Source organism: Myotis myotis, unplaced genomic scaffold (assembly GCF_014108235.1).
Source record: "Myotis myotis isolate mMyoMyo1 unplaced genomic scaffold, mMyoMyo1.p scaffold_m19_p_8, whole genome shotgun sequence".
Classification (NCBI taxonomy): domain Eukaryota; kingdom Metazoa; phylum Chordata; class Mammalia; order Chiroptera; family Vespertilionidae; genus Myotis; species Myotis myotis.
Genome location: NW_023416390.1, coordinates 28148410 through 28163091, shown reverse-complemented (window position 1 = coordinate 28163091; position 14682 = coordinate 28148410). Strand labels below are relative to the sequence as shown.

At 41.8% G+C, this 14682-nt stretch overlaps 1 protein-coding gene across 4 annotated transcripts in view; it reads left to right on the top strand.

Moving 5' to 3' along the window:
* The window catches only part of COL4A4 (collagen type IV alpha 4 chain), a 112602-nt gene that overhangs the window by 31603 nt on the left and 66317 nt on the right, over nucleotides 1-14682 (top strand). For all 4 annotated transcript variants that reach the window (XM_036320241.1, XM_036320240.1, XM_036320239.1 and 1 more), the window contains exons 5-13: nucleotides 4791-4925; nucleotides 5704-5748; nucleotides 6398-6514; nucleotides 7970-8038; nucleotides 10753-10788; nucleotides 12086-12148; nucleotides 12475-12510; nucleotides 12724-12765; nucleotides 13861-13941. In XM_036320241.1, coding sequence (XP_036176134.1) covers nucleotides 4791-4925; nucleotides 5704-5748; nucleotides 6398-6514; nucleotides 7970-8038; nucleotides 10753-10788; nucleotides 12086-12148; nucleotides 12475-12510; nucleotides 12724-12765; nucleotides 13861-13941 — 624 coding nt within the window. The remainder of the gene's footprint in view (nucleotides 1-4790; nucleotides 4926-5703; nucleotides 5749-6397; nucleotides 6515-7969; nucleotides 8039-10752; nucleotides 10789-12085; nucleotides 12149-12474; nucleotides 12511-12723; nucleotides 12766-13860; nucleotides 13942-14682) is intronic.

Sequence of the window (14682 nt, the reverse complement as noted above, 5' to 3'; positions counted from 1 at the left end):
GGAAGACTTTAGAAAGAGTGGAGGCAGGTTGAATTTATGTGGTAAGAAGATCATTCTAGCTGCTGTTTGAAGAGTAAGTGGGTGCAACAATGTTAGGAAAAAACTTGTTAGGAGTCTGCTACAGGTGGGAGGTCATGGGGGCTTAAGGGGTGAGTGTGGAGGTGGGGGGAAGTGGGTGGGCATCGGGAATATTTGGGAGGCAGAATTGATGGGAAGGAGAGGGTGACTCCGTGTGGGACAGTTAGGGGTGGGTGGCAGAGGCGCCTGGGAGGACTCTGATGAGGTGTGAGCAGCTGTGTGCACAGACTTGCACACTTCAGGGGATGTCATGAATCCCAAGTCTAGATTTGGATTTATGAAGCTCGAGGTCAGTTGGATAAGTGACCAGGACTCATAGAGAGGGTTTAAGTGATGTTATAGTGTCACCTAGTGGCTTAATGTTTGAATTCACCAACGAGCATGAAAAAAGCAGGAGAGGTGTTGCTGAATGCTTTTTTTGTTAGTTTTAATTATAAAAGTCTGAATTGATTCAGCATTCCATGAGTGTATATGTAGAATTTCTACTGTGGAAGGCAGCGGCCAAGGCTCAGGTAATACGTACTTGGGTTCCTGGCCTCAGGAAGCTTGCTATAAGACATTGATGAGCACTTAGGTGTTTATTGTTTCAGGGTGGAAATGAGAGTTCATAGGAGAGTGAGGTTCTAATGCAGCGGTTCTCAACCTGTGGGTCGAGACCCCTTTGGCGGTTGGACGACCCTTTCACAGGGGTCGCCTAAGACCATCCTGCATATCAGATATTTACATTATGACTCATAACAGTAGCAACATTACAATTACGAAGTAGCAACGACAATAATTTTATGGTTGGGGGTCACAACATGAGGAACTGTATTAAAGGGCCAGAAGGTTGAGAACCACTGCTCTAATGACTGGGATAAAAAGGGAAGCAGGACCTTTGAGGTCGGAGAAAATGGGTTTGAGTCTCTGCTTCCCCAGGTGATGGCCAGGTGGCCTCGAGTCACTTGGTTCATCTCTCTGGGCCTCCGCTTCCTCCTTTGGGAACAGCATTGGATTTCTAGGGATGAGCAGATCAGTGGCAGCCCAAATGACTGATTGAAGATTTTGGCTTTAAAAATGTACATATTCTCTTATCTATTGATTTCTTGTACAAAGTTGTGAAATAAAAATCGTTTGATCATAGCCCTGCTCGAGAGACGCGCCTGACATAGCCCATTCATACGGGCCAGAATCCTAAAAGAATGCTCTGGCCTCAGAGAGTCGGACAAAGGGATGGCCTTTGTCTGTTGTTTGTACAGCTGGCCCCGAGCCTGATGCTGCTGTAGCACAGTGGGGAGGCGCGGATCTGGTCTGAGACTCGGTGCCAGCCAGCCTTTGAGTAGAGAGAAGGATGGCCTGGTGGCTTCACCTGGCATGCCAGTTTCCTCAGCTGTCAGCCAATTGTCGTTTCTGGAGGCAATGAATCTGCTCTCTGACTTCACTGTCTCTCACTGAAAGTAGTAAACCACAGGGACCATTCTGGGTCAATAGTAGTATCAAAAAAATAAAAAATAAAATAAAATAAATTAATTAAAAATAAATAAATAAAAATTAAAAAAGTCAGGGCACCATGCGTGAGAGCCAGTCATTCCACTGGGCATGCTTTTTTGTTGTTGGATTGAATACTGTGGAGCAATTCATTGTAGATCCCATTATGGCTCATGGGTAGAGGATGCATGTTAGGAGCAGAATATTTATTTAAACTCTTTTTTTTTTACAAAGATAAAATATTTCTGTGGTTATTTAATGATTCTTTTGTTGTGGAAATGCCTGTTCTGGGCCTGCTACCTATACCTTTTTATCATGAAGTTAATCCTGTTATCTATAACAATAAACGCATAGCGTGCTAATTAGACTGGACAGCCGAACAACCTTCTGGACGACCTCCTGGATGAAGCTGGGGCTACGAGGGCCGAGCCCCTTGCACGAATTTCGTGCATTGGGCCTCTAGTAGTTCAATAAATAAGCTCAAATAACTATTCATAGCCACTGTTGTTGGTTTTTTTTAGTATTTCCTACTTCACTTTTTAAAAAATCTTTAGTGTTGAAAGTATTACATACTTCCCCTTTTTCCACATTGACCCCTAGTAGCCCATCTGCTATCCCCGCCCCAGGCCTTCTCCACCCTATTGTCCATGGGGTTTGCATATATGCATACAAGTTCTTTGGTTGATCTCTTCCCATCCACCCAACCTTCCCCACCTTTTATATGACATGACTGAATGAAATGGAATTACTGTCTCCATTGTGGGGATAAATTATTTACTCAAATTGGGTGAATGAGCAGTGACTGTTTTGAAGACTGGTATTTGGGAAATTTTCATGAGCAGCTTTCTGACAGATTTAATGCTGTTGTAGAAGGTTTAATGTATTTCTTTACATTTTTATCCTATAGAAAAATACCTGTTAATATGAAAACACCGCATTAAATATAAAACAACGAAGTCTTCCAAAGGCCATTGAAATGTAGGCATGTAGTGTTTTATGTCAGATTTTCCCATTGCCAAGTAGGTGTTGTATTTGCTGTTTAATATGGGTTTAATATGGTTGAAACTAAGGCACAAGAAGGCCCCTGTTCTACTCAACCACAAAGAACACCAACTTCACTGCATTCAGGGTCCTTTGCTCAGGTGGGGCGGTGCTCTGCTCCTGGGGCCGGAGCCATCCTCGCAGGATCCCAGAGCTGCTCTCAGCCAAGCCCTGGGGATGGCAGTTCAGCAACAGGAGGAAGCTGCACCTTCCTGGTTACAGGGACTTCCCTTGGGGAGGGTGGATGGGGTCTGACCGAATTATTTTATTTTTTAAATTTGTTTTTATTGTTGAAAGTATTACTGATGTCTCCACCCCGCACCCACTCCTCCCAGGCCTTCACCACACTATTGTCTGTGTCTGTGTTATTTTATTAAGCATGTATTGCCCTCTACCTTTCTTCCCATGATGAGGATAAAGAGATAATCACAGGTACAGGTAAGAAGTGTTATTAGAGAGGCGTCTTGGACAGGCATCCGATTCTGAAGGGATTCTGAAGGGTGTGGGGGCGAGGGCAGGAGATGGGGAGTTTTTCCCTGGGGCATTGAGAGATGACTTGGGCTGGGGGATGGGGGGTGAGAAGAGACACTTCTGGACAGAACACCACAGTCTGTGAAGGAATAGAGCTTGTTCAGAAATGCAAGGAAGTCAGTGTAGCAGACGAAGGGCAGGGAGGAGGAGGAGGTGGGAGGAAGAACTTAATGCAGACAGCCATTCCTGATTTATGTCTCTATGGGAGTGTTTTAGACGGCTCTTTCTCAGGTCAGGACACAGTGCTGTACTGAATGGAGGTCCATTATTCTTACACTGCGTTAAACATTCCTCTCCTTTTTTTTCTTTCCCCTCCGAAATTCCGGTAGCTCACTGGATTTGGCCTTTCGGGTCTAAAATGAAACACACTGGAGAGATTTATAGCCAGTTAATTGGCTGTCTCTTTCTCAGTTACCCTTGACTGTGCAAACGTGCATTTTGTTGTTCCTAAATAATACAGCACTCACAAAAGATAATGTTGGAGTTTTTGTATAAATTAAATGTAAGACGAAAAGATAAACTTAATGAAAAAACAGTTATTTCCTGAGCCTTACATTTAGGAAAAATGGGAACTTTTAACGTATGTTGATTAAGTAACCAAGTAAGATTAATGATAAGGTCAGCTGAAGTCATTATTTATTCTTACTTTCAGGCTGTAGCTTAGAATTTTTGCACTATCTAGAGTAAATTAATTTGCCCTCAAAATGCCCCTGAATGGTTTGTGCCCATGTAATTATATTTTATACTTTATTGTTATTTTTTAGCACATATTCATACATTTAAACTTCCTAGAGAATTCTAGGCTTTTAGTAGTTTTATGGATAACTCAATAAATAGCAGCGATTATATAATGATGAAGGGAGCCCGGGACAGGGCAGGAAGCAGGTCGCCAGGGCAGGGGAGGGTGCTCCTGAGAGGCAGGCTTGCTTCCTCCAGGACAGAGAGCTGTGAGGCCTGCAGCATCTGTAAAGGGCAGCGATTGAGCATTCATTCGGTGGATGAGTCCCCCTCACACAGTGCGAGGACAACAGGGAGCAGGAGCTGCTCACCGCTGTGCCGGCAATGTTCCCACTGTGGGTTCTGGGTAGAACTGAGCTCAGGAAACCTCTTTATTTGAACCAAGAGGTGACCTCTTGGTCTTGGAAAGTCAGATTGGGGAAATATAACCTCACATGGAGAGCCTACTTCACACTTACAAGAAATTAAGTAAAAGCAGCTAAAAATAAATGTTTCTCCCTAAAAGGGCAGATGGATCATTGGCCATTTGGAGTAAATAAAAGACCTGGCAGTTTTCACCCTGCTCCTAACTTTTATCACTAATATAATGGTAATAAGACTTTTATTATTTTTAAGTTCCTGGCTTCACCAAACAGCTGAAGACTTATAAATGTCATCGATAGAATGAAAGTAATAAGAGAACTATTATCAACTTACAGATAAGTGTGTGTACCTATGGTAATTCCGATTTATTGTACTGCTTAAATCCAGATTGAAAAAGACAGTGGTACAGTTTCTTATTTTTGCGATGAATTAATTAATCATTTGTGTTTCTCTATCAGAGTTTGCTCAACCTCTCATTCTTCAGTTGTCTGTAAGCCTCAGTGGTCATATATTTGCATTAGAAGACGCCACTTAAGAATCAGCCCAACTCCCTTTTTAATCTTCCTTCTTAGGGTCACCCGGGACCACCAGGGCCACAGGGTCCTATTGGACCGCTGGGACCGCCAGGACCCATTGGGATTCCAGGAGAGAAAGGGATGAGAGGGGACAGCGGCCCTCCTGGAGCAGCAGGGGATAAAGGAGATAAGGTAAGCCCCTTCCTAAGGGAAAGCTTCTTAGCCACCCACCAGCACTGCTATGCCAGACTTGTTATAAACACGTAGGACCTGCTTGCGCCTTATAATAAATTAGGTCTAGACTCCTCTTCCATAGCAGCCCTCCTTCCCCAAACCCTCCAGAGGAGCTTGTTTATCTAGATCTTTTCTCTGCACTTAAATGCATGACTGCACCCAGGGGGGAGTTGTACCGGTTCATGGCTTTAAAAAAACACCTAAATGATATTATGTGCACCATGCTGGGCTTTTTTTTTTTTTTTTTACTCAACCACTCAACCATGTGGCTTAAAGATCAATCAATTTATGTCGATTCAACTTATTCCTTTAAAAACACCGTTTAATATGCTATAGAATGGATAAAGAAAACAATATTTCTTCCTTGTTGAGAATTTGAGATCGTGTCCTAATTTGTGTAGAGCAGGTGTGAGAAAGCAATCCTGTGAATTACCTGCGCTCACATTTACGAGTTTGCTTCTCCAGGACTGACAGATTCTGAGACGTTGAATTCCCAGCTTACAGGGCACTGTATGTTTTCTTTCAATTGATGCTGCCAACTTGGCTTCCTTAGGACAAAAAGTATGAAAGGTTCATTCTTAAATGTTGGCGTTTAAGCGTGTGTGAAAATAGGTAACCATGACTGCTAAGGGTTAAAAATGATGCGCATTAATTATTTATGTTTTTGAGGAAATTAACTTGTTAGTCTAATAACTTAGTGACTTTTATAACTTTGTTTTATCATCTGGAATTTTAGGGTCCCACTGGTGTTCCTGGATTTCCAGGTTTGGATGGTATACCTGTAAGTATCCCTACATTTTCTCACAAAGAAGGGAGAAACACTCCTCAAAACCCTTAAAATCACATGTTCAAAAAATAGATATGCACATGGCAAACTCTTCTTTATTTTCTCACCTCAGTGAATGAAAGGGTGTTGCATTTCAATTTTGTGGAATAACTCCAATACTGATACACTTTACTGAATAGCAAGGTTTTCAAATAGGTTAGAGAAAAACATTCCAAAACAGGAGCCAGAGATACTTCTGGAAATGAATGCCTACTCATAATGACGGTTTTTACTTGCTGACGAGTCCTAACTTTTGGAAGTGGGTTTAAGACTCTCGTTTCTAATATGAAAACCACATGAAAGAAGGAAGAGGTATTTTGGGGAGCTTTACTATTCATTAGAGTCTTTCTAAGGATTTAAAGGAAGGTTTCCTCCCAAACCTCCCAGAATACTCCAAGCTGAATGAATTTAAATTGGGGGCATATTAAAATTTGCTTATGGATATTTACTATGCTACATAGCACTGTGGATAGGGAAGGAATTCTCACAAAATGAAGTGGTATGTGAGTCATCATTGCCATAATTTGGGTACCCATATTGCATAATCTTTGTCTTCTAGTGTTCTTGCAAAACAATGCTTCACTTGTCATTTTGTTTCCTGTAGGGGCACCCGGGGCCTCCGGGATTCAGAGGCAAACCTGGCATGAATGGCTGCAATGGCTCCAGAGGCGACCCAGGGTTTCCAGGAGAAAGAGGAGCTCCTGGCCCAGAAGGCTCCCCAGTAAGACACCCATAGCTCCTCCTAACGGGAATCTTAAGTGAAAGGCCCCACAGTGGGAAGGGCCTGGTGTGCTCACGAAACAGAGTTAAGACAAGTGTGGGGGAGCATGGTGAACAAGTGGGGCAGCTGGAGGATGAGGACAGAGGTGGGCAGGACCTAGGACACCTGGGGTCTCGTAGCCTGTGGCAGGAGGCTGGGTTTTCTTTTCATGCCATAAGAATGTTTTGGGTGGTTCTAAGGGAGGAAGCGATATGACCTGATGGATGTGCCATTGAGATGCTCCCAGCTGCTGTCATAGGACCAAAGATTATGTTGTTTATCATTCAGGGTTCACTGCAGACCTGTGTGTGTGTGAACTAGCAGATGTGCAGGAACCCGTCACAACAGGCTTCGAATGGAGTGCTGTGAGCAGTCAGTGATCATGATTCCCATGTCACAACAGGCTTCGAATGGAGTGCTGTGATCAGTCAGTGATCATGATTCCCATGTCACGTAGGGATGATCTGTGCACCCACGAGCTAGCAGTGAGGTTTGTGCTCCATGCAGTTACTTAGTTAATGCAGTGGTAACTGAATTTCGAACCAGTTAGTTGAGGACTGGTGCTGTTTTACTCAAACGTGGGACTGAAATCCATGCCTGTTGGAACTATGGGGGTAAAGGACTGCAATCTGATTGCTCAAGGGACCTGGTGAGGAGCTTACCATGAAAACAGGAGTCTCTCCCATCGGAAGCAAAGCCAGGCACTCTTCCGAGAGGGGTTACCTTTGACATCTGCATGTCTTTTGTAGGAGCTTGATATATGAAAATGGTTAAAATTTTTATGTGGTAACCCAGGTGAGGTATATTAATATATGGGATATTAAGATATCAAGTGTGGAAAAAAAGGATACACTCAGGTATTTCATTCACTTTTTTTAAATACCATAAATAAACGTGCAGCTACATACAAAAAACTTACAAAAGGAACATGCTGATTTTTAAAATCTTATAAAGGGTGCATAGGCTCTATTTTAAATACAAATAGTAAAATAAATAAACTAAATTTTTAAACAACTATTTCTATGGCTTATTATTGACAACTGCAATGTTTATTTATAAGAATAATACATGTGCATTATGTTGTGAAATTTCCCTGCTACATAATTAATAAATATCTATTAATACATTAGTATATGCTATATATAAACTATACATATATACCATATATTTATAATATAAATAAATTAGTAGATACTCTATCTTTGGAGATTTCTTAATAGATTTTTAACTGAATACTGAATGACTATATATGAGAACCTTAAGGTGATAATGACAATGAAGAGAATAAAGAAATCTTCACTAGTGAAATATGACTATAATGGTAATTTTATTGGTGAGTGATATTTCACATAGAAAATAAAATGCTAAAATAGTAATGTGCTTTTCTCCTCTCTTAAGTGAATGTTTTATTTTCAGGGCCTTCCTGGGGAACAAGGAGAAAAAGGAAATTCAGTGTTCATTTTAGGTGGCATTAAAGGTAGTCAGGTAAGCATTCTGATCATGGTGGCTTTAAAATAATTTTTCTCCAACATAGGTAAACCCATACATGAACTGAGATTCCCTTTGAAATGTCCCTGAGCATGCTGAGTTTTAAATATATATATATATATATATATATATATATATATATATATATATATACATTGATTTTTAGAGAGAAGAGGAAGGGAAAGGGATAGAGGGATAGAAATATTAATCAGAGAGAAATGTCATCTATCAGCTGCCTCTTGCACGCCTTCTATTGGGGATCGAGCCCACAACCTGAGCATGTGCCCTGACCAGGAATCAAAACAGTGACCTCTTGGTTCATGGGTTGATGCTCAACAACTGAGTCATACCATCCAGGTGGCACGCTGGTTTTTATCCTCCCCCTGGTCCTCTGGGATGGCACCATTCTTCTTGTGTGAAGCACTTGGCATTAGCTGCTCTGGCTGTAACATTCCAACACATACCTCTCCACTATTTTTTGCAGAGTGGCAACGAATACACCATTTCAGGGTTTCTCAACCTTGACACTATTGACATTTGGGGCCAGATAATCACTTGCGTGAGGGCTGGCCTATGGATTGCAGAATGTACAACAGTATCTCTGGCCTCTACCCGTTAGATGCCATAGCAACCTCTACCCACACAATATCTCCAGACATTACCAAGTGTCCCCTTGGGAAGAAAAATTACTCCCTGTTGGGAAGCACTATTTTATTTGTAGTTAAAATTCGATATGAATACTTGCACCTCAGCATACTAGGAGTCAACACTATTGAACTGGAAAATTATGGAAACCTTATAGTACTCTTCTTGGTAAATTAAATGCTTTTGTGTTTCTAGCAGAGAACGGTACACAAATATTCAGAAATAAACTCTTGAATGACCACTTCATCACTCTAAAACAAGTAGCCATAGATAAGAAGAAGGAGATCACTAGATAGAATAAATCAGGAGGAGAGATATTGTACATTTTCATGACACGATCATTTGTCATAAGGTAGAATATTCTACAACAATTAGATAAGACTAACTCTAGGTTGCTCCTACTAAACCCTGAGTTTCATGCCACCAGAGTGGGCATACCTGAGTGGGATCCCTTTAGTGAGCTCACAGTATTTGTGTGTGGCCTCTATGTCTGTTTATACTTGTTAGACAATAAAAACTATGCTTTTGTTTATGGCTTAAACACCCTAATTAACCTATAATTAAGCAATTATACTATGCCCAAAAGAAATGAAATCAGGGATTCAAAGAGCAGATATTTGTATACCCAAGTTCATAGGAGCACTAGTCACAATAGGCCAGCCATGGGCAAACTATGGCCCATGGGCCGGATCCGGCCCGTTTGAAATGAATAAAACTATTGAAAAAAAAGACCGTACCCTTTTCTGTAATGATGTTTACTTTGAATTTATATTAGTTCACACAAACACTCCATCCATGCTTTTGTTCCGGCCCTCCGGTCCAGTTTAAGAACCCATTGTGGCCCTGGAGTCAAAAAGTTTGCCCACCCCTGCAATAGGCAAAAGATGCAAGCAACCCAAGTGTCCACTGAGGAATGAATGGATAAACAGAAAGTGGTATATACATGCAATGGAATATTGCTCAGTCTTTAAAGAGAAGAGTATCCTGACTCATGTTACAACATAGGTGAACCCTGAGGTCATTATGCTGAGTGAAATGAGCGGGTCACAGGACAAATAATGTGTGATTCCATTTACATGAGGTTCCTAGAGTAGTCAGATTCATAGAGACAGGACAAAAAGATTTTTGCCAGAGGCCGGGGGAGAGGGATGGGGAGTTAGTATTTATTGTAAACTGGAAACAGTTTACATTGGGAAGATGGAGAAGCTCTGGAGATGGATGGTCGTGATGGCTGCACAACAGTGTGAATGCTCTTAATGTCACAGGACTGTCCACTTAAAAATAGTTAAAATGTAAACTTTTATCTAACGTATATTTTACATTATGTTATATTTTACATTTGAAAAAGAACCTGCAGTCCCTTTGATTCTTTAGAGTGAGTGGAGTCTCAGGGCAGAGTCACAAGTGGTGGATTCGCACAGAGGCAGCGGGGAGAGAATTTCCACGCCATTCCCTTTACGTTTATTCTAGGGTGACCAACGGAGCAGGGTGTCTATAAAGGGAGGCAGGGTCTGGCACGTGGACCAGAGACAGACTGTGATGAAACGGGACCACTGGGTTTAGAACAGTGGTTCTCAACCTTGGCTACACATTAGAATCGCCTGGGAATCTTTTTAAAATCCTGATTTCTGGGCCTCATCCTCCAGAAATTCTGTTTCTTTGTTATGGGATGGGGCCACAACGTTAGTAACAAAGAAACAGAATTTCCGGAGGATGAGGCCCAGAAATCAGGATTTTAAAAAGATTCCCAGGCGATTCTAATGTGCAGCCGAGGTTGAGAACCACTGGTTTAGAACATTTTAAATTGAAAGTTGAAACCTCACCTTGATTCCACGTGCTCAGGACCCCAGCACCTGCCTCTGGTTTCAGCTGAGTAGAAGCAGGATTCGGGCCTAGGGAGAAGCCCATGATCATCTCCACAGAGCCCTCCACAACTGTCTTCTCAACCTGGAAAAATTGAACAGGCTGCACGTTAGGTCAAACGATTCCTGTGTGTGTGTCTACTTTTACATCACGTGTTTTAGGAAATGGTGTTGCTCTTTTAAAGCAATGTGTCATTATTGCAGGGTGACAGAGGGAACCCAGGACCGCCCGGCTTACCAGTAAGTCTGAGCAGGCATGTGCTTTTGTGTGATCCCAAAGAGCTTCCTGTCCCCACAGTTTGTATGTGTCGCAGCAGGACCAGCCGAAAAATGTGCGGGACCCCCCAGTGCAAAATGAACACGTAGGCCCCTTATTCAGAAAGTATGAAGAATTTCAAGGTGGTGAGAGCAGAGCATGAAGTCAAGCACAAAACCCCATCTGACTGCACAGGTTACACACCCTGAGGCCGTCCTGGAACCTTGGCAAGCTTCCAATTACCTTCCTCTTCTATGTTTCAACAATCATTTGGTATTGCTGATACATACATAGTCATTGATATTTAGAAGAGAAGTCTGCCCAGACACTAATATATGTCAGGTGGAAAGACTGCTGAATCAGTCATTGCGTATCATATTTAAAATTTAGGACCATTTTCATCTCCCTGAAATTTGAAATTCAATGATTATGTTAGTCTTCCCAATTTATCAATGTTTACAAGATTACAACTTAAATCAATTTCCACCTTCCAGTTGTTAACCTATAATTTTGCTTGGTGACTTCTGGCTGTGGACAGGAGTACTTACCCCGGTTGATTTCCTTCCTACTTCTGAAGCTTGGTTCTGCGTCATTAATGAGATACCTTGATGTTGCTGTTAAAATAAAAACAAATTCGCCCTCCTGAAGTGAACAATTTCACTGCACACTTGCAAATCATTTGACCTGGGCAGGGTCAGTGGGAGAGCAGAGAGCCCTTCTCCACAGCTGACCTTGTGAATCTCTGTAATTATGCCACAACTTACAGGTCACAGAAAGTTGACTTATGGCTTAACCATCGTGACCTCAGACTGGGGACAGCATTTCTATTCACACTGATCTGAAAGGGCACGCTTAAAAATATATTAAAGAATATAAATACATTCATATTTTCATATATTAATGCTAATTCATATTAAAAACTAAAAAGCATCCTGTTGTGTATCAAAGTTATAAATGGAATTTAGGAGTAGCTATAACAAGTTTCTTTGTTCTCTACCTATGCTATTACAAAATTTATCTGTAAATAAGTAGATTGGTTTCTGGTGTTTAATTTGGGCCTAACATAGGAATTTGTCACACCTGCCGGAGCGATTGGCCCATGCAGCTTTGTGCCCTACATCCGAGGCAGAGCTGCTGGGAAGATAGCTGCTCCAGCAGGCGGATGTGTTGGGACTGTGACTCCTTTGGAAGTTTATATCCACCTGGGATTACATGCAGCTCTTGCTGTGAATGATGATTATGGATTTTGGTAAAAAATGCCCCGATTTTTCTCATGTTTAGGGATCAAGGGGTGCTAGAGGACCAGCAGGCCCAATGGGATCCCCAGGAGAGCCGGGGTTACCGGTAAGTACAGCCCTGCTCATGGTGCCCCTCTAAAAGCCAAGTTCCCATCTTGGGTCCGGTACAGGTGGGCTCTTTGAGAGGACACCACCTGATGAATCAAGTGCATGCCCACTCCTTACCTGTGTGAGTCCATCGAGAAGCATGGGCCCCTCTGGGGGGTGGGTATAACAAGCAGCCCCCCCCCCACCCCGGAATAGGAAGCCCATGGGTGTTTTTAAATGTTTTTAAATTAAGGGTTTCCTAAAGAGGAATTGGGACAACCAACAAAGACACATTCTGGTTTCTGCAACTGATCTGTGATTTGTGTGTTTTTGCCATTGATTTAGGGACCTCGGGGCCATCCTGGGAGTCCGGGTGTGAAGGTAGGCAGCCATGAGGAAAATATACAAATAGGACCCAGGTACAGTGAGACTAACGACCACTGATGTCTGTCGGGATGATGTCTTTCCTCTCACTAGACTTCCCAATGTATTTAATAAGTGAACTTCAAAAAATTGCTTGACCGAAAGTCTTACTTGTAATTATTTCTTTAATATTCAAAAGCAACTCAATTAATTTAGTTTTTTCTTTCTCAGGGCAATCCTGGCATGGGCGTCAAGGGGCAGATGGGAGACCCGGTAAGAATCCCTTTTGCCTGGAGAGCACATGTTGGAATGTATGTGCTGCCCGGGTTGTGGAGGCCGTTCTGATGATCACGTAACTGCGTTCATTATCTCATCGCTGCCCAATTTAATGGCTGCGAACTTTTCTTTGCTGAATTATTATGGTACCATTACCCTTGACTATAAAATGACAGTTCTGACAAAATTAAACTCTAAACTCAAGTCCATTCACCCCAGCAGGAATAGAGTGAACATTTTTGATACTATATTATATTCGGAGTAGCAGTTGTGTTTAATGACTGATTTGTTTGCCTTAACTTTATAATTTTACCAAAATCCCAAGTTTTACACATAAATAAAAACATAAATAACCAGAACCAGAGCATTTAGCAATACACGATCCTTGCTGCCTCCTTCTCTCACATCAACAGCCCTTTCCACTGAAAGTTAAACGTTGGCACGACAAGCTAATGTGTTTCAAAATGGCAGCTCCTCTGGCAGAAGCCTGAATGTGTAGCAGTTGGGGAATGGCTGTTTCAACAACTGTGGGCAAATAGTTCAGAAACTGGCATCTGCTCTGTGCCAGGCCAGCGCAGTGCTGCGTGTGGGGCTTTAGCAGGACAGACGCGGTCCCCTCTCTCAGGGAGTCCCAGTCTGGTTGGGTGCATGTGGTACAGCCATTTAGCAAAATGTCACATTGTCAAAGATATATTGGAACACTTCCTGATGTGGGAAGGCGCCTATGATATAATGTTGAGCAGGAGGCATAGGTTACAAAAGTGTACGCTCAATTTTATAAAAACTACAATAACAAGAGGACTCTAAAATACACACTTATTTTAATGGAGATTATCTCTAGGATGGTAAGATTACGGGGCACTTTTATTTTTTAAATTTATTTTTAACAACAAGTGTGTATTAGTTATGAAAAACAATCAATATTTAAAATTATATCATTTATATGTCATGGTTTTAGTTTTAAATCCATGACACATGGGATTTTAAGCATCACATCACAATCCATGGGTGAAAGTCTTCCTTGTTCTAAATTTTATTTCAAAGTAAAGTTCATATGAAATTCATATTATCTTGATTTTTTTTTTTTTCAAGGGCGAGGTTGGCCAGCAAGGTTCTCCTGGACCAACCCGACTGGTACAGCCACCTGATTCTTGTCTCTATAAAGGAGAAAAGGTAACTTCCAGTCCCTATGTTACTTTGGTAAAGTGGTAATAGCCACCATTGACTGAACACTTACCTGAACCAGCCAAGTCCTGAGCACCTACACCCATCGCTGCATTAATCCCAACCCCACCTTAACAGGTTTGTACAATTATTAGCCCCATGTACAGAGTTGGAAAATGAGGCTTGAAAAGATTACCAGTGTTTTCAAGTTTACCCAGACCTAGCTTGGGCTGCTCAACTGTGACATGCCCTTCATCAAATATGCCCCATTAATATTGTCTTTGGTGTGTGGGCTGAAAAAAACACTGTAAGTCCAGTTGTCTTTAGATGTTACATCTGGGCTTGATGTTTTAATGATAGAAAAGGAACCTGATGCATAAAACGGGGCACATAATACACTTTTGGTAAAGATCAATTCCTCTTTTAGCCTTCAGTGCTGATGTTATGGATGCCACATTCAGGTTCTGTTGATGATGTCAATTACTGGATTAAATTTTACTAATTGGCTCAAAATGAGACATTCCTCTCAGTGGCTGCATTCCCAGCATGAATCTGTTGCTGTGGCTCCGTGGTCATTCTCCACTCATGCCCCAGATGTCATACCTCTCACACAGAACTGGCCCAAACAGTGTCAGGCTCATAGGTGCTCCTGGACCTTAGTTACTAATTAGCGACAGTTGAGTAATTTCTTATTTTAAAAATTAATACAATGGATGCTTAAAGGCAATTTCTGAGATGGAATTCAATGGG